General features: G+C 40.9%; 1 protein-coding gene across 4 annotated transcripts in view; it reads left to right on the forward strand.

Annotated features, from left to right (window-relative positions):
* Window positions 1-13,357: 13,357 nt before the first annotated feature.
* Window positions 13,358-18,593, forward strand: part of LOC124121291 (70 kDa neurofilament protein-like) — a 45,429-nt gene continuing 40,193 nt past the window's right edge. For 3 of the 4 annotated variants that reach the window (XM_046484271.2, XM_046484269.2, XM_046484272.2), the window contains exon 1: window positions 13,358-14,031. In XM_046484271.2, the coding sequence (XP_046340227.1) occupies window positions 13,493-14,031 (539 nt within the window). In that variant the 5' untranslated portion in view covers window positions 13,358-13,492. The remainder of the gene's footprint in view (window positions 14,032-18,593) is intronic. The other variant, XM_046484270.2, reaches the window with a different exon arrangement.

Consider the following 18,593-nt stretch of genomic DNA (forward strand, 5'->3'; position numbering starts at 1 on the left):
ATTTAACATTACGCACTAAATCCCTCAACAAAACAGCAGTCGTTCGGGGACGTGCGCCGATCGCTCGATACTGCACTGAGCGTGATAATTATTGGTTGTCAGGGGAATACGAAACATACAGGGATAGTTGTCTGGTTAATAGTGTAGGATATGTACATACATATCTTAATCCCATTTCAATGTTGTATAGGACTGGTTAGTGTGTGTGTGTGTGTGTGTGTGTGTGTGTGTGCGCGTGCGTGCGTGCGTGCGTGCGTGCGTGTGTGTGTGTGTGTGTGTGTGTGTGTGTGTGTGTGTGTGTGTGTGTGTGTGTGTGTGTGTGTGTGTGTTTAGGTGTGTGTGTGTTTGGGTGTGTGTGTTTGTTTGTTTGTTTGTTTGTTTGTGTGTGTGATTGTGTGTCTGGTGTATGTGTTTGTATGTGTGTGTTTATGTGTGTGTTTGTTTGTGTTTGTGTGTGTGTGTGTTTGTTTGTTTGTGTGTGTGATTGTGTTTGTGTGTGTGTTTGTTTGTTTGTGTGTGTGATGGTGTATGTTTGTGTGTGTGGTTTTGTGTGTTTGTTTGTATTTGTGTGTTTGTGTGTTTGTGTGTGTTTGTTTGTATGTGTGATTGTGTGTGTTTGTGTGTGTGTGTTTGTGATTGTGTGTGTTTGTGTGTGTGTTTGTGTCTGTGATTGTGTATGTTTGTGTGTGTGTGGTTTTGTGTGTGTTTGTTTGTATTTGTGTGTTTGTTTGTTTGTGTGTGTTTGTGTGTGTGTTTGTTTGTGTTTGTGTGTGTATGTTTGAATGTGTGTGTTTGTTTGTTTGTGTGTGATTGTGTGTGTTTGTGTGTGTGTGTTTGTGATTGTCTGTGTTTGTTTGTTTGTTTGTGTGTGTGATTGTGTATGTTTGTGTGTGTGTGGTTTTGTGTGTTTGTTTGTATTTGTGTGTTTGTTTGTTTGTGTGTGCGTGTTTGTTTGTTTGTTTGTGTGTGTGTGTGTTTGTGTGTTTGTTTGTGCTTGTGTGTTTGACGTCAACGCCACAATATCATCAGTATCAGTATCATCGAGTATATGCCGAAACAGATTCCATAAGGCGTAAAATGCAAAATTGCGGTGAAAGTCACATAGTAAATTGACTTCAATGGATCGCTGGAAATCATTGGTGACACGGGATAAGCGTGTCTCATCTCCCGGCAGCAGCCGCCACTGACACACATCACATAAAAAATAAGCGTTTGTTTGTTGTCTGAATACATTACATTGTTTGCCTGTGACATAACACTGATAGTTGCCATGGTGATGACCAGGCCGGTGATGCTTTTGGTGTGTGCACACTTGAAATTGTTTTAGCAACACCGAAACAATGTCAAAAATAATTGTAGATGACGTCATGTCCTTTTCATGACGTCAAGGTGACGTCGATCAAACATTACATTGACTGAGATGAAATTATTGGCGAAACACTTATGCTCTCATTTTCCTGAGAAAAGATTATATGTGAGCATTTAATTATTTATAATGTAAACCTCAACCTTCTCTCGTAATGATGTCACAAATTCCTAAATATAAGATACTGACACAAGTAATTCCCTGAGGACAAGTTACCCGTATTTCCTCGTAGTACTTACCTCTTTACTGTGAGTGAATGAGTGAGTATGGTTTTATGCCGCTTCTGGCAATATTCCAGCAATATCTCGGTTGGGTAGTGTGTGTGTGTGTGCGTGTGTGTGTGTGTGTGTGGGGGTGGGGGGGGGGGGGGGGGGGGGGGGTGGTGGTGGTGGTGGGGGGGGGGTGGGGGGGGGGCACAAATTGGCCTCACGCATTGTACCCATTTGAGGAATCGAACCCGGGTCCTAGGCATGACGAGCGAACGCTTACACCACTAGGCTAACGCACCGCCCCTTACCTCGTTATACCATCGACATGAACATTGTATCTGAATTCAAACAACACAGAAATTCACTCCCTGACAACACTGTGGATTTATGCGCCATGTTACGACAAACACTACCAGTTTATTTACCCACTTCTAGCGCCATATAGCCAAGCTATGGCCCTCATCTCATCAAACAGGGATGAAGACAGGTTTGGTAACATAGCGACTGTGAGCTGAAAGGGACCCAACCCATCCTTTACACATAGTTACAGGGATTCCCTCTTACTGTAACCTACTTTGTAGGAATCATCGGACAAACTATGTAACGAGGTCAGATCGTTGCAAGGAGATACGTTGCCTCTACAATCAAGTCATATGATGAATGGAGCTGGTCTTGTATCTAGACCTAAACAAAGCCTTTCATGGCACACACGTTCATCATGTGAAACACCATGACAGACAGTCTAAAACAAGAATATAAAACAGTTAGAGAATTGAAAATGTCGACGCCAGAGAGAATTATCAATCTCCATCATCCACCAATGAGCGTAAAAAACTAAATAGTGCTTAAAATGTATATAAATGGATCACTGAAAATCAGCAATTAGAGGTTAAGCTTGATATAAATGGATCACTGAAAATCAGCAATTAGAGGTTAAGCTTGATATGAATGGATCACTGAAAATCAGCAATTAGAGGTTAAGCTTGATATGAATGGATCACTGAAATCAGCAATTAGAGGTTAAGCTTGATATGAATGGATCACTGAAAATCAGCAATTAGAGGTTAAACTTGATATGACTGGATCACTGAAAATCAGCAATTAGAAGTTAAGCTTGATATGAATGGATCACTGAAAATCAGCAATTAGAGGTTAAGCTTGATATGAATGGATAACTGAAAATCAGCAATTAGAGGTTAAGCTTGATATGAATGGATCACTGAAAATCAGCAATTAGAGGTTAAGCTTGATATGAATGGATCACTGAAAATCAGCGATGACTCAAACTGTTCGCGAAAAGGACAAGCACGTCCTTCCCTACCGATAGCACAATTTACATAAAAAGGTAAATGTTTGTCTGTTGCCTAACGCCGCACAGCATTATTTCTGCCATACGACTGCGGGATGTAAAAAATCGAATTTTGACCAGACAATCAAGTGATGGACCAAACATTTCATAGACACGATAGGACATTTACGGATTTTGTTGAAACCAAAAACGATATGTTCATTACGTCTGCTGAGTATAAGTGCAGATACTTGTCTGATTCTTCTGAAACCTTTTTAACCCGAAGACCTGGGACAGTCGAATACCAATCGAGTAATCCGTAGTTCTAGATAATCAGAGACATCAATATTATTACAATTAGACTGTACATATACAGTAAACTCCGGTTATAACGAACTCAAAGGGGCCACTAATTTTAGTTCGTTATAACCGTAGTTCGTTATAAGCATATATACAGCATATATACATCAAATGGCCGGGACTAAAAAATAAGTTCTTTATATCGGTCAGTTCGTTATAAGCGTGTTCGTTATAACTGTAGTTAACTGTACAATGTTTAACTTTACAAGTCGAGTACATACCGAATTCTGGCAAGACAATTAAGTTCGATCGTCTTCAAGGAAGTATCAAGGTAATGGGGTTTAAGTTACCGCTATTTTACTGAAACTGTTGATTGTTGACGTGAAATCGATTACATGTAATTCGTCTCAATCAATATGTTGTATCAATGGACATTTATTTCAGAATGGATTTTGTAATGTTCTTAAGCCTTTCCGCGAACTACGGTGGCCCATAAGGGACATGGAGTCTGTTTTTCCATATTTTAATATTTCACTTACTTTTATCGTTACCTTTTGTAAATTAACACGTTTTGTCTTACAAATATGTGATAAATCATGTGTAAAGAAGATATTGAATAGCTGAAAAGTGAAACGAAAATGTCAAAAACTAAAATGAAAATGTCAAAAAACAAAAACGAAAATGTCAAAAACTAAAATGGAAATGTCAAAAACAAAAGCGAAAATGTCAAAAACTAAAATGAAAATACAGAAAACTATTTCCACCGCGGTGAAAACTATTTCTACCGCGGTAGAAATAGTTTTCTGTATTTTCATTTTAGTTTTTGACATTTTCGCTTTTGTTTTTGACATTTCCATTTTAGTTTTTGACATTTTCGCTTCACATTTCAGCGACTCAATAGCTACTTGAAAGTACATTTTCCATGTTTTCAGTTGTTTTTATACATGATTTATCACATATTTGAATGACAAATCGTGTTAATTTGCAAAAGGTTACGATAACAGTACGTGAAATATCAAAATATGGATAAACAGACTCCATGTCCCTTATGGGCCACCGTAGCGAACACCTGGTGTAATCACTGATTTTCAGTTATCTGTTCATATGATTGTTTTGCCTTTTACACCAGGTAGAATTTGTTTCGTAGGATGATCGAGACGAGGACATCTATATATATATATAAGGGGAGGCGTGAGACTTTCGTCAGTAAAATGGTATTGTTGTCATTTTTGCATGAAATAGTGTTACTGCAAACATCACAAGCTGGTATGTCAGTGTGACACAAGATTCCCACTCTGTCTACCTGCAACGACACTGCTCGTTTGATAACTGGAAATTACAAGGCCATCGTTGACCATCCCTATGGTCATTTGTCCGAGATACAGACTTGTCCATCAGCTGAAACGTCCCTTGACCATCCCATACCTCCCATCAAAGGCGAGGGCTTGTTCATGAAAGACGAATGAGGTCTGTCATCGTGTGTTGATAGAGCGACATTGTCACTTATTATTTGTCAGTTTCCAATGGATTTTGTGCCCGCACATATGCAAACTTGTGAAATGAACTATATTTGATTCATGGGCCAGTGATAGAGCTTATTTGAAAGCCACTGTGAACAGTACATATGTATATCACAAGCGTGGGAGCTTTATGTGGGAGGAAGCCCCGAAGTGATGCAAGTTTTAGGCGTTTACACTAAACTCTCGAGCACTCTGGTGCTGTTAAGCAAAGGCTCATAACAAGCCGGAATCCGGGATTCGAACCAAGGATTCTGTCGCGCCTAAGGGACGCAACTCTGCGTATCGAATTCCAGCGCCTTATATGACTGAGCACCCGTGCTCCGAACGTTATTTCGTATATAAGAAGGATCATTCATGAACTTTAAATTTATATTTAAAATGGTCTTCTGACCCAAAGTGGACGCGCTATCATCAATGTTGTGTTCACTAAGCAGGACTCATTCGTCCAACGGTAGTAAATCGAGTCGGATGTGTCGAACCTGGATAACTCGAACTATTTATCTGGTCCATACAGTTTGACACGATGGGATTCGATTTTCCTTCATTTATTTTCGCCATTTATCCCCAAAGCTGGTATGAGTACACGAGGGCACTAACCAGACTAGGTCCCAGCACGTTATTGCTTGTGAGTGGAGTTCATTGGACCGGGTGATCAAGCTCCGTGGTCTGGCCAAGGACGTGTCATCGTGACGGCGTGGGACTTTGCTACAAATAGCATCCCCTGGTCATCTTGTCTGGCCCGTACTTGCTCATCAACCGGCATTTAATACCATACAAACACAACATACACTATATTAAATGCTACATCAATTACAAACTCTCATAAATCACAGCGATTGGTCTTATGAGAGTGAGAGAGTTTACACCGCTTTTAGTAATCACGACGGGGACACCCGAAACAGACTACCCTCATTGTACCCATGTTTGGAATCAAACCCGGTCCTTTGGCGTGACGAGCGAAGGCTTTAACCACAAGGCTACCCGACCGCCCCTGGTTTTTCATTCTGAAGATGTAAACTTTTATCACTTCGGGTTTACCTCTCACAGAATCTAACAACACTTGATAGTGAGTGAGTGAGTTGGGTTTAACGCCGCTTTTAACAGTATTCCAGTTATTTCACGGCGTGTCAGTTTAATGTGGGAGGAAAGCCTGAAATGAAGAAGGTCTCAGACGTTTACCACTTCGGTGAAACCCACGAGCACGGGTATGGTGCTGACAAACCTAGAAACATAATCGGGGCAAAACGGGATTCGAACCTACAATCATAGGTTTCTGGCGTGGCCAAGGGACGCAACTCTGCAGAGCGAATCGCGGCGCCTTAGACGTCTGAGCCACCCGTGCCCCCAGCAACACTTGATACATATGAACTACTGCCACAAGCGCGTTAAACCCAACGTACTCAATTGTAACATCGGAGGGAGTCTCATGACGTAAACGTTTGCCGCCATCGAACAGGGCAGGTGCTGACAGACCATGGATCCAAACCTACAACAGCAGATCCTGACAGCAAAGGGACACAACTCTGCATTATCACTAGCAATTGTTAATATAAAGTTCAATTGGAACCTAAAACCTCCAGCGTATCTCATGAATAAAAATTGAGTCAAGGTGATGATCAGACATTGGTTATTTATGATAAACAACATACATGTCATATGATGCTAAAAAATGGACCATTTTTTTTACATTTTTCATGCTTGACAACATATTAAACTGAAACAGGTTCTGTTAAAGAGACTGTGATCTGTAAAATGCAGAAGCGGTCGGGTAGCCTAGTGGTTAAAGCGTATGTAGAATGTATAGTGTATCGTTTGTAACTAGTGTACGAGTTATTCAATATCCTTTCTTATAAACATATAAGTTGTGTCCACATAAGTGCATATGCACCCTTGGAAATTATCCAAATGATCGACCAATAAAACACCTGTTCCAAAACGGTCCACGTGCACAAATCCTTTGTAAGACTGTAAGGGTGCACACACCTATCGTTAATGGCTGACATATGTCATGGTGACATTAAGGGCTTAAGTGATCACTCGGATGCTTTTGAAAACGCTTCTTTGTAGACCTAATCAATTTGGGATGCTGCGTCAGAGTAAAACATCGATCTGCATGTCCATATCCTCATATGGCAGGCCTATCAAAAAGGGAAACAATACAACTATCAATACTTAGTAGGTGTATTCAGTATTGATCAATGGCGTTGGTGAGGGTAAGAATTGCTTGGCGACGGGTGAGGGCGCCGTTGTGTGGTATGCCGGAGTTAGGAAGCTGTCGATGAAACATTATTGATAGACCCTTCAAAATATAGTTTGAAGCTTTGATGACCTGCAAGGGTTGCTTGTAATTATCAAAAGTAAGGTGAGGTGAGGTGAAATGGGGTTTAACGTCGCGTCCAAGATTACTGCACTTATATAGCGACGTGCATGTACGTGTATGTGTTTGTGTGGCTGCTTGTACTAGTCCGGACTGATGCCGATTTATAGTGCTAGCCCACTGAGATACCATGCCGCAGTTTAACATGAATACCTCACTCAGACACAGTATACTGACTCCGAGCCGATCAGTCCTTGTTTTAGCCCCTTAATGCCGAGCGCCAGACAGGGTAACAACAAGTACAATCTTTTAACGTCTTTTTGTATGACGCGGCCCGGGATCGAACCCCGGGCCTTCCGCTCTCCGGGCGAACGCTCTACCACTAGACCACGGAGGCGGTCATCAAAAGTAAGAGTCGTGTCCATTGACAGCATACTGAGCAGACGTGTCAGAACATTCTGACCACGGGGTAGTTTTGTTTAACACCTCTGTGAAGAGTATTCCAGTTACATCAAGGCTCCAAGAGACCGGAGTGATGCAGGTATACGATGTTTAAGATGGCTTGAGTATTGCTGTGTGGCTTGCGGCAAAAAACACTTACTTATATATGCAAATTATGTGAGTAGCGGGTAGGGCATGACAGGCTTAACATTTTCTCAAACACTTTCATTTTCACCGACCATGAACATAATTTTCACTGCTATGATGCCTTTAACCCTAATGGAATTTGTTTCGTCGGATAATCGAGACTGGTTATTTTCTGTCGTTGGCTTTTTATATATACCACGCCGGTGAACCGAACCAGCACGCGAAAAACGTGCGAATTAAGGCGAACCAGTGAACAACGGGGACTAGTGAAGTGCACTTGCCTCCAACCCTGCTCAACACTTTACATTAATTTCACATTAAATGATTGATTGTGTATGATAAATAAAAGCGACAAAAACATTTCCATAATCATAAGAAATCTCAGTGTCCATTGTATGGTTCCGACTATTTCATAAGCACGTGTTTACGGATTCTGTTAAATGGGAATAATCCCAGGTGTTTGTGAAATGTGAGCGTTATGCTGCCCCACCGGCGGCACAAAGCGGGTCTGTGGTTAACGTGTTTATAATTCATTGCCGTATAACTGACATCAGTCATTAAGAATACATTAATATCAACTATTACCATTATCAATTTATTTAATGGATAGTCGGTAGAATAAAAAAAAAATTAAGCATGCGTGTTCATAAAAAGAATAAATACAATGTGCACGATGACAACATTAAGGTCCACGTATGTTCAGGGACAACCGGGGCACGGGTGGCACAGTCGTCTAAGGCGCCGCGATTCGCTCTGCAGAGTTGCGTCCCTTGGCCACGCCAGAAACCTATGATTGTGGGTTCGAATCCCGGTTTGCCCCGATTATGTTTCTAGGTTTGTCAGCACCATTCCCGTGCTCGTGGGTTTCACCGAAGTGGTAAAGGTCTGAGACCTGCTTCACTTCAGGCTTTCCTCCCACATTAAACTGACACGCCGTGAAATAACTGGAATACTGTTAAAAGCGGCGTTAAACCCAACTCACTCACTCACTCGTTGCCTCTTCTTCAACAGTTGGTTGATATGTAAGTTTATGGTCTGGATAAGGTCCTTTTTGTCTTTTAGGGCGGACAAATGTATTGGATGTTGGCAGTATATTTTTCATGTCAATACCTTAGTAATTATATGAATGATAGAAATTGAAACAAAATCGCTTTGTTTCAGGGACAACCGCGTTATGAGCAACCAATAATTCAGGATTTATATTGAAACTTGAATAAATGACATCGATTTACTCCGCAGACAGTAATATTCCATCTGTAGGATGGCAACCCGTAAATAGTCAAGACTGGACCAGGCAACTAGTGGTTGATAGTATGACCATTTGTTTGTTGTTGTTTAACGCCGCACTGAACAATACCCCAGCGGTATTAAGCTAGATTCACAATATCCTACCTTATATCACGCCGGCCTCTAAATAATCGAGTTTGGTTCGGACAATCAAGTGATTGATATTATGAGCAACGATTCCCCCGTCGGGGTACGATGACACGCAATCAACCAAGTCACCGAGCCTGATCTCCCGATCCCTTTAATTGCCTCTTACAACCAACATACTGTAAACTACGGTTATAACGAACTCAAAGGCACCTGTTATTTTAGTTCGTTTTAACCGTAGTTCGTTATAAGCATATATACTGCAAATATACAGCAATGGGGCGGGATCAAAACACATTTCGTTACATCCGTCAGTTCGTTATAACCGTGTTCGTTATAAACGTAATTTACTGTACATTAGGTTGCCGGGGATCATTTCATTGTCTGCTTCTGAATCCACAAGAGATCAGAGAGAGTTAATAAAGCTTGAAAACCACCTTACAAGTCTGATGTTATAAAACAGACCAATATATATTTACACATAACTTGAATAATAAAATATGATTCAAAGTTATCGGTCTTTTTCCGTAACCTTTTCTTTGTATGTGTTTTTAACTAGGACAGAATGACGTCACTATACAATGACGTCATCAAACAACAGATGTTTCCTTGACAACCGCAGTTTCTGTTCAGTAGAAATCACACCGAAGATATGATGAACACTTATCAATACCACTTTTCTGAATACCACAGTTTGCAAATGTTTTAAGAAAACATATTTTAGCTGTGACTTTCTGCTTCGAATACCATGAAACAAAGTGTTAAATCCTATTCAATAACAGCAGAAAACTAAATTGTGTTTCTCATCCATCGTTGACGTCAATGTTGTTCATGATATATGTAAGTTTTCATATTGAATAAATGCACAAACATTTTGCACTTGCTAACACAAAAGGAAAATACGATAATTATGAAACTGAAAAAAAATGTTTGTTTCACATTTGGGATTCATGAAAACTTGCAAATATCCTGATATTGATTCCTAAATCTAGTTTTTTGTCTCGTTCAGCCAAATATAAATGCTATTTTGAGGTCTGAATGGACTATTATGTTCCATGAAAAACAAATGATTGACGCACATGTATCATATCAACTCACAAGCAGAAATGATCAATCCAGGAAATCGATACTTTAAACCCTTTTCAAAACAAATCAGCAAGTAAGGCTTTGTTTAACGCACAAGGTGGCGGTAGTATAATGTTAGCTTTGTTGTCTCGGGCGGCGCAATTCGCTGTGCAGAACTCGCTTGAGTCGAATTCGAGATTCGCCATGCTGACGATTCTTGTTTTTTCATTCTGACTGACTGAGTATGGTTTTACGCCGCTTTTAGCAATATTCCAGCAATATCACGGCGGGGGACACCAGAAATGGGCTTCACACATTGTACCCATGTCGGGAATCGAACCCGGGTCTTCGGCGTGACGAGCGAACGCTTTAACCACTAGGCTACCCGACCGCCCCTGGTTTTTCATTCTGAAGATGTAATCTTTTATCACTTCGGGTTTACCCCTCACAGAATCTAACAACACATAGGAACTACTGCAACACGCGCGTTAAACCCAACGTACTCAATTGAAACGTCGGAGGGAGTCTCATGACGTAAACGTTTGCCGCCATCGAACAGGGCAGGTGCTGACAGACCATGGATCCAACCCTACAAACAGCAGATCCTGACAGCAAAGGGACACAACTCTGCATTATCACTAGCAATTGTTAATATAAAGTTCAATTGGAACCTACAACCTCCAGCGTATCTCATGAATAAAAATGTGAGTCAAGGTGATGATCAGACGTTGGTTATTTATGATAAACAACATAATATGATGCTAAAAAATGGACCATTTTTTTACATTTTTCATGCTTGACAACAAACTGAACAAACTGAAACAGGTTCTGTTAAAGAGACTGTGATCTGTAAAATGCAGGAGCGGTTGGGTAGCCTAGTGGTAAAAGGGTTCGCTCGTCACGCCGAAGACCCGGGTTCGATTCCCGACATGGATACAATGGGTGAAGCCAATTTCTGGTGTCCCCCGCCGCGATATTGCAGGAATATTGCTAAAAGCGGCGTAAAACCATACTCACTCACTCACTCACTGTGAAATGCAGAGGTCATCGTCTAAAGGATGAAAATGAATCGGAGTCTTAAGTCCTAACTTCGACACCAACGAACCATTCGTTTAAACGCTTATCGACTAATCGAGCCCTTATCCAGTTACATCATAATAAATAGGATCTCACTGATTTATGCGGATTTAGGGTCAGAACACGCTCCTGTACTCAAGGCTCACAATTAGCAAGGTCGCGGCCTTATCAGTTAACCAGTCGTCCTACTCATTCGTGAAATATTGCTGGGAATTTGTAAACAAATCTTCAAGACGTATTTTGAGCAGATAATCTGTGTTGCCCCAGGTCAAGTAGACCTATGAATGCTCGGACTCGTTCAGCTCATTGGATTCTCGTCTTTGTTGTTGGTCTCTAACGAGAGGGTTTAGAAACGATCTGAGGTGTTTGACATTGAAAGAGATTTGTAACATTTGAATGAGCTATATTCGTTGGTGATATATGATCTATTTATGTATACATGTATAATCTAATTAAATACTTTGTATTCAAATACATTTCTAATTATTATAAATCAACACAACATACACCTAGTATCAACGCTATTTGATTGGGATTCATAAACACATATAGTATATAAATATATAAGTATAGATCGCACAATTAACTCTGCTTTTAATTTCGTTTGATTATGGACATGCATTTTGTCGGTATTATTTACAATATAACTTAATGCGGACCTCTTTAATCCGAACCTACGATTATATTTGTGAAGTCTTTCAAGCTTACAAAATGACACGAGTCATTAAGGATATTCGTTAATCTGGACGTATGTTAATCAGGACAATTTCAGTATGTACGTCACAGTTCGGATTAAGGGGGTTTCACATTACGCAATGTACATCTTACACATTGAAGTCATATCGTTGATTACTCCCAACTCTATCGCAAGCATCAGCAGCAAACGTATCAAGTATTCAATCAATATATCCCGGGGTTGATTTTTAACTGGAAATGCAATCAGAGAATCGTTATTTTCACAGCGTGCAGCACGTGGCGTACATTATGTCGTCATCACAATTATTCCCGTTGAAAGCATTTTATTGCATACCCAATAAATCCTTCAGTGTAGCAGGTCATTTGATTCGTTGACCCGACCCAGCTGTACTTAAACGAAATATTGCTACTAACAGGAAACAACTTCTTCATTTTGTGCAAACAATAACAATTTGGTGCAAATAATATTTACTTAAACGAAATACTTCGGTTACAAACACGTTTTTATCTTCATTATGTGCATATAATATTTACATAGTATTACATAATTGATTTGTTTATTTGTGAGATGAAACAAAATATGCTGTTCATGTTGACTGATCGATATATATCAACAAATACAACAAAAATCTCGAATTCCTCGGGACCATAGACTTGAAAATCTAAGCCTGTTGTGTTGATACAAATAGTGACGTCGGCTTTAACGATGTATCGAGTGAGTAAAGTACGATTTACCGAGGTTTCGTTTTGCAAAAACAGAAATATTTTTCGTCTGGATTAACACGTCGGGATACACTAATCAAGAATAAGCATCAATATCAACGAAATTATGTATACACGGCCCCAACAGAAATTGCCCGGAAATAGGGTTTCCGCTCTAAAGAGGGTCCGTGCATTCGAGGGTTTGCTGCATTAAGGCCTTGAGATACTCCTACATCTAGAAATGCTGTACGTTGTATTGACTCTTGTATGTTTAAATACTACATGGGCTATTGTCCTATCAGGTTGTGTCATAAATGACAAAATGGTTATTTAGTGCGTGAAGGTTTTTGTTTACTGATTGTGTTGAAACGATGGACAAAGTGTCCTAAAATAACAGAGGGTTAGAGTGTTTATCTTAACATGTCGGCTACGTCTAGTAAAGAGCGATTTTTCGAGAAAGGGGATGTTAACGATTCCGGGTCTCAGATCCTCCCAAGCAGCCAGTGATTAACAACCGTCCAGAATTGTCTGACAAACGCACTCGGCTTTCCCTTTCATTGCTCGTCTGCTCGTTCAAAATGTCGTCTGCTAGCGATCAGTTTGACTAGGCTGTGTTTGATTTCTGTGGCAGGGCTGGTTTTCGGGGCTGCAGAACAGGTAAGGCAGGAGAGACATATGCTGTAGATTTTCTTTCATCCATATATAGAAGTTTTTAAGGTGAAAACAGCTCGAGGTCAATTCCCGACCTCGTGTCCTGCACTAAACGCGACCGAGCGAAGCCGGTACCATGTGACATAGCGACGACCAATCAACAGGCCCGTAGCCTCCGCGGGTGGGATTTTGCTCTATAATACATTATGCTGCTTCAGGTGAAATAGCAGGCCAGGCAGACACACTCAGTATACTCGAGCTGCGACAGTGACACACAGCGGGCAATCGGACAGAGCGTGAGCAGGGCCGAAGGAAAAGAGCAGACGACAGAAATTCAAAATGTCGCAGATCACAGAGAAGAGAACTGTCATTACGTCTTCTTCTTCATCATACGATGATGGTCCAGAGAGCTACACTAGATCCTATAAGTCTAACATCGGGCCACGATCTGGAGGAATCAACCGTACCTCTCTCTCTTCCGTCCTTTCCCCTAAGACTGGCTACAGTCGTTCTGTGGAGATGTCGTCTTCTGCGGGGCTCATTTCAAACCCAGGCGCCTATGGCACCATCTCTGCCACCGGGGTGGGTAGTGTCCGAACCACCCGGCAGAGAGAAAAGAAGGATATGCAAGATCTGAACGAAAGGTTTGCAAGTTACATTGAAAAGGTCCGTTTCTTGGAGGCCCAGAACAAAAAGTTGGGCAACGAGCTGGAAGCCCTCAGATCCAAGTGGGGGAAGGAAACCAATCAGATTAAGCTTATGTACGAAACAGAGTTGGATGAAGCTAGGAAACTTATTGATGACACCAACAAGGAGAAGTCCCGACTTGAGATTCGTGTCAGCAGCCTCCAAGACCAACTTGACAACCTCCAGCGACAGTAAGTACTCATGTTTTATTTGCTCTTCTTTTACAACCCAGCGAGTGCACACACACACACACACACACACTCACACACACTCACCCACACATACTACAATTAACTATTGTAAACTCCACTCATTGACAAAGCCGGCCCGAACAAGCCCTCGCCACAACGTGGTATAGTTGTAGAGACTTATAAAGCCACGCCCACTTTTCTGCATACGTTTAACAGCCCTGAATTCAACTGTAGCTGTACATGCACAGGTATTCAATGAATTCTGATTACCAGGTGGTGTATTTATTATGATGATGTTATGAGGAAATAATGTGAAGTTATTTATAATTCTTTGATTGTTACATCACACATGTGTCTACCAAGCTGTTCCTTCAGCCTTCACACTGCTGTGAAATGTAGATATGTTGATATACACCAGGGAACAAAGAATGTCAATGGATGATGCACAACGTCAGAGCTGTACCTTAGTAAATATGAAATGCATTCCTAGGTATGACGCATCCTCATCACGAACGCATTACCAATTCTCACATAATACATGCAATATTACAATGGTCCGGATGAATAATTAAAAAGCATGTCTGGAAAAAGTAACGAAAGCAGCCATGTTCGCAACAGACATTTCCAGATTAAGAAACTTCTCTTCAACAAAATTTGTCAAAATTAAATCAATTCTTAAATGCGTTAAATATTGTTCAGTGCTGTTATCACAAGTCAGCCTTGTCTAACACTGTATCGGATCCCATCTGTTGCATGCAACAGGGAGTACGTCTCTTCACTCTCCACACTCTGCCCAGAACAAAATATTATTAAGATAAGATAAATTCCACTCATGCTCACACATGGGGATGCATAAACAGCGAACTACAAACGCATCCATGCATTTGATAGCATGCATATTAAGTATCGTCATGCATACTCGAGTCTTGATAACTTACATGACCACGTCTACACGGCTAGCGTTTCAAGCAAGAGTGTAACATTTATGATGTGCCTGGTAGAGAGCCTAAGGCAAGGTGTGTGTAACCTGGCTCATACGATAGCGTCTATCTAGGTCATATCGCTTCTTTATGTTCTGCTCAATATGTTCAAGTAACTCAACGTGTCTTTCACACGCCGACCATAGGCCCCGTGTGGCTGTATGCCCATACCTCTATGTGACCCATAGCCGCTCAACGATGCATTCACAGGTGTGTTTACGCGAACAATGGTCGCGGCAACATATGTAAATTTATGGGGAAGTACTTGTACCCATTCAGACGAGATTTGACAGGATTTAGCTGATCCTTGTATAAACATTCTGACACAGAGTGGAATATTTGCGTGTGAATTATAATAATAAGATGAATAAAGTTTTGATGGTTACGGGTATTGATTAATAACTTTTGATGGGTTATGACGACAGGTCATTAGGGAATTATTGAACTGATGGGGGAGGGAGAGAGGGCGCGTTGAGGGAGGGGGGGGGGGTGTAGAATGTTACATCAATCGCATTTATTTTTATTTCACTTCATCAATATCCTCCTACGATTTGTAGTTTTAACACCTGTTGCAACTTGCCACTAATTTAGTTACCAAACTGACGTCATGAAAACTAGATTACAAAATATCTTACTTATAAACAATAAATATGCAGCATTAATGGCATTACAGGTCAGTGACATCCGGAGCATTTGAGCTATTGAAAGTAATGTGATTTGCATGTCCAATCAGCAATATAACGTTTATAACAAAGACATGATCACGAGGTACGCAAATTTGCATGTGACATTGATTTTGCGCATTGCGTCTACAAGCCTCGCACAACACATTAGCATTTTGCAGGTAATCACTGTGTGCTTTGTGTAACCTGCTATTTAACCAGCGGTATTTCATTCTAAAGGTGGGGACGTTTTAAATTTAATTACAATGCTGGTTGTTGTTACAAAAGCAAAAACTCAACACTTGTTTGCTGGAAAGTTTGCGGAAGGCATAAGACTGTTGACAAAATAATACAACAAATATTAGCTGAAAGTTCATTGCCGAGCTTTTATGTTAAGGTAAATAGGCCCTTCTTGCAAATTCTTAAAATAGCGTTACCGGTTTCAGCTCCCATAACCTGTAGTGACTCACGTCTACGCATCCATGTGTCGTATGTGACAGGGACATAGCGATGACCATGTTCTGGCAAACACTAAACTTGCCTCCAGACCCAAACCTGGATAGTGCTATTGTCATACATAAGGATTAATCGTTACTCCTATCGCAGACGGCTTAAGGTTGAGAAGGCACAGACCGGAGACTGTAATTTGTAACATGTGTAACAGTAGCTGGTTACATTGTAATCAAAATAGCATTATAACTGTAGGTGTTGGGAGCGGATCCTTGCGTGCAGCCTTTATATAGTGGCGCAGTGACATTATATTCACTGCTGGGTTGTCATAGTGACGCCAAGTTGTGTATCTGCATGTAACTTCTTCAATATGTAAGACCTTTCTACATATCTTTTTCTCATCATGGACAAAGACTTATTCAACAGATCAAAATCCTAAAATATTCTTGACCTGTGTTTGTAATTGAATGGTGTCGTGGACATTAGAATTCTGAACGATTTTGAAGTTGAAGTTCCATACCTTGAGATGGAACGGTGCCAAAGAGTATTGATCTGATCGAGGAGATGCAGATACATTGTGCTTGGTGCTCCCATGATGACTACAGAAAGATGTTGTGATCGAACTCTATCTTTTACAGTACTGTAGATAGGAGCATAAGAAACCGGATGGATAATGGATTTGTTATGTAATGATACCGATTAATTTTAATAATTTATGGAAGGTGGTTGCTTATTAACCACATATTTTAGTCAAATGCGGGAGAGTGATGTGGAACAGAAACCCTGTGATGCACGTACTTCCTGATTGCGCTAAGTGGCACACGTTCCTCCATCTCGGATGTGGAATTGAAATTCACCCAAACGTGTTTCTGATTTACAAATCTAATCAGGTTGTGAACGAATTTGTGTCAGTGTTGTAATTCAGAAATCTGGTACCCCCATTAAGGGTGATTGGGTCAGATTTAGAAATGTCGACTGTTTGGAATTAAGGAATTAATTTGAGTAGGTCACCTCGGAGAGAAGTACTTTAATGGTGTCACGTTTCTCGTTGATTGCTAAAGTTGTCGATGAAAATCTGAAAGGTTCTGGTTGGAGTTTTATTTGACGATGAAGCTGATGATGTCCGTCCCGACCGTACCCGATAATGACTTTTTGCCTTAATGGATGTTTATTCTGAAGGACATCATTTGAGTTCAATGACATTCATCCAGTTTGAACACTCAACCCCCGCAAACGTCAGTGCATCCAGCGAGATTGTTAATCACATCTTCTATCGAATCCAAATAGGTATTAGTGATTCTCCAAGGACTAGGATGTGTCCGTGGTTAGATGTACAACCGAACGCAATCGGCGAAAGGATGGTGAACGGAAGTAGACGATACGATGCAGGAACAGACGATACCTTTGAGTATGCGTTTGGGAATAAGGAAAGAGACACAATTACCTTTTATCCAGAAAATTATACGTCTCGAATTCCTTTGCTGTATAATCTGTTTGGTGGTCCGTTAAAATCGAACTCGCGAATTGGGTGGTTGCAGATTAAGGGAGAAATTTAGAAGACTGTGTATGTGATTATAGTGTACTGAAGATCTACCATCTGGGTCTACAGCAGGTGTTGCATACCATGACGTACACGGGGACATTGTTATTCCTGTGTTTGTGTGTTTGTTTGTTTGTTTGCCTTTTAGCGCCACACTCAGTATATCAGCTTATATAACGGTAGCCTTAAATAATGGATTCGGGATGAGACAAACGGGTGAGTGATATCGGTCAATGTTCCACGTTGTCGGGTAGACGCCTGGCCACCCTGAACACCCGATCCATTCAGACGCTTCTTACGACATGCATGGTTTGATGGTGACTAGTTCTGATCCGGAATACCCACGAGGTGGTTTTGCCCTTAATATATGTCTGATGTCTCATGACGATGATGAAGATCACTTTTGATGTTGCAGTAAAGATAGATTTTATCCAGAATAATAAAAAAAAACAAGCAGTAAAACTGCCGTATGTGAAATATGGCCTGACACTGAGTCGATCGTCCTCAGCAGCCTAGAATCTTTCCCATTTGGAACCTCTGTCTACCTTGAAGGGATAACCCCATCTCTTGTAAGGCAGTGTATCCTTTCTCTCTATCAGCTGATGAGGCACGAGGGGGAGATTGTTCTTTAACGTAAAGGAATCAATTATTCGTGGGTATGAATTTCAGATTCTGGTTTCAGGCTCCTCTGGTGTTAGTACCATCCCCATGTTTATGGGTTTCACCGAAGTGCCACACCTCTCTTGCCCGCGTTATGTTTTGGCTTTCCTACCACTAATACAAGTGAAACGGCGTTCAAAGCAGTGCTCAACCAAACTCACTCACTCACTCACTCCGTCGCTTGAACTTGAGCCTTGAGCAAACCACACACTATTGACACAAGCACCAGCTACACGAGTGCGGTTCAAGTAGACATCTAGCGATAGGAAA

The sequence above is a fragment of the Haliotis rufescens genome, unplaced genomic scaffold (genome assembly GCF_023055435.1).
Source record: "Haliotis rufescens isolate VD_foot unplaced genomic scaffold, xgHalRufe1.0.p SCAF_8, whole genome shotgun sequence".
NCBI lineage: Eukaryota > Metazoa > Mollusca > Gastropoda > Lepetellida > Haliotidae > Haliotis > Haliotis rufescens.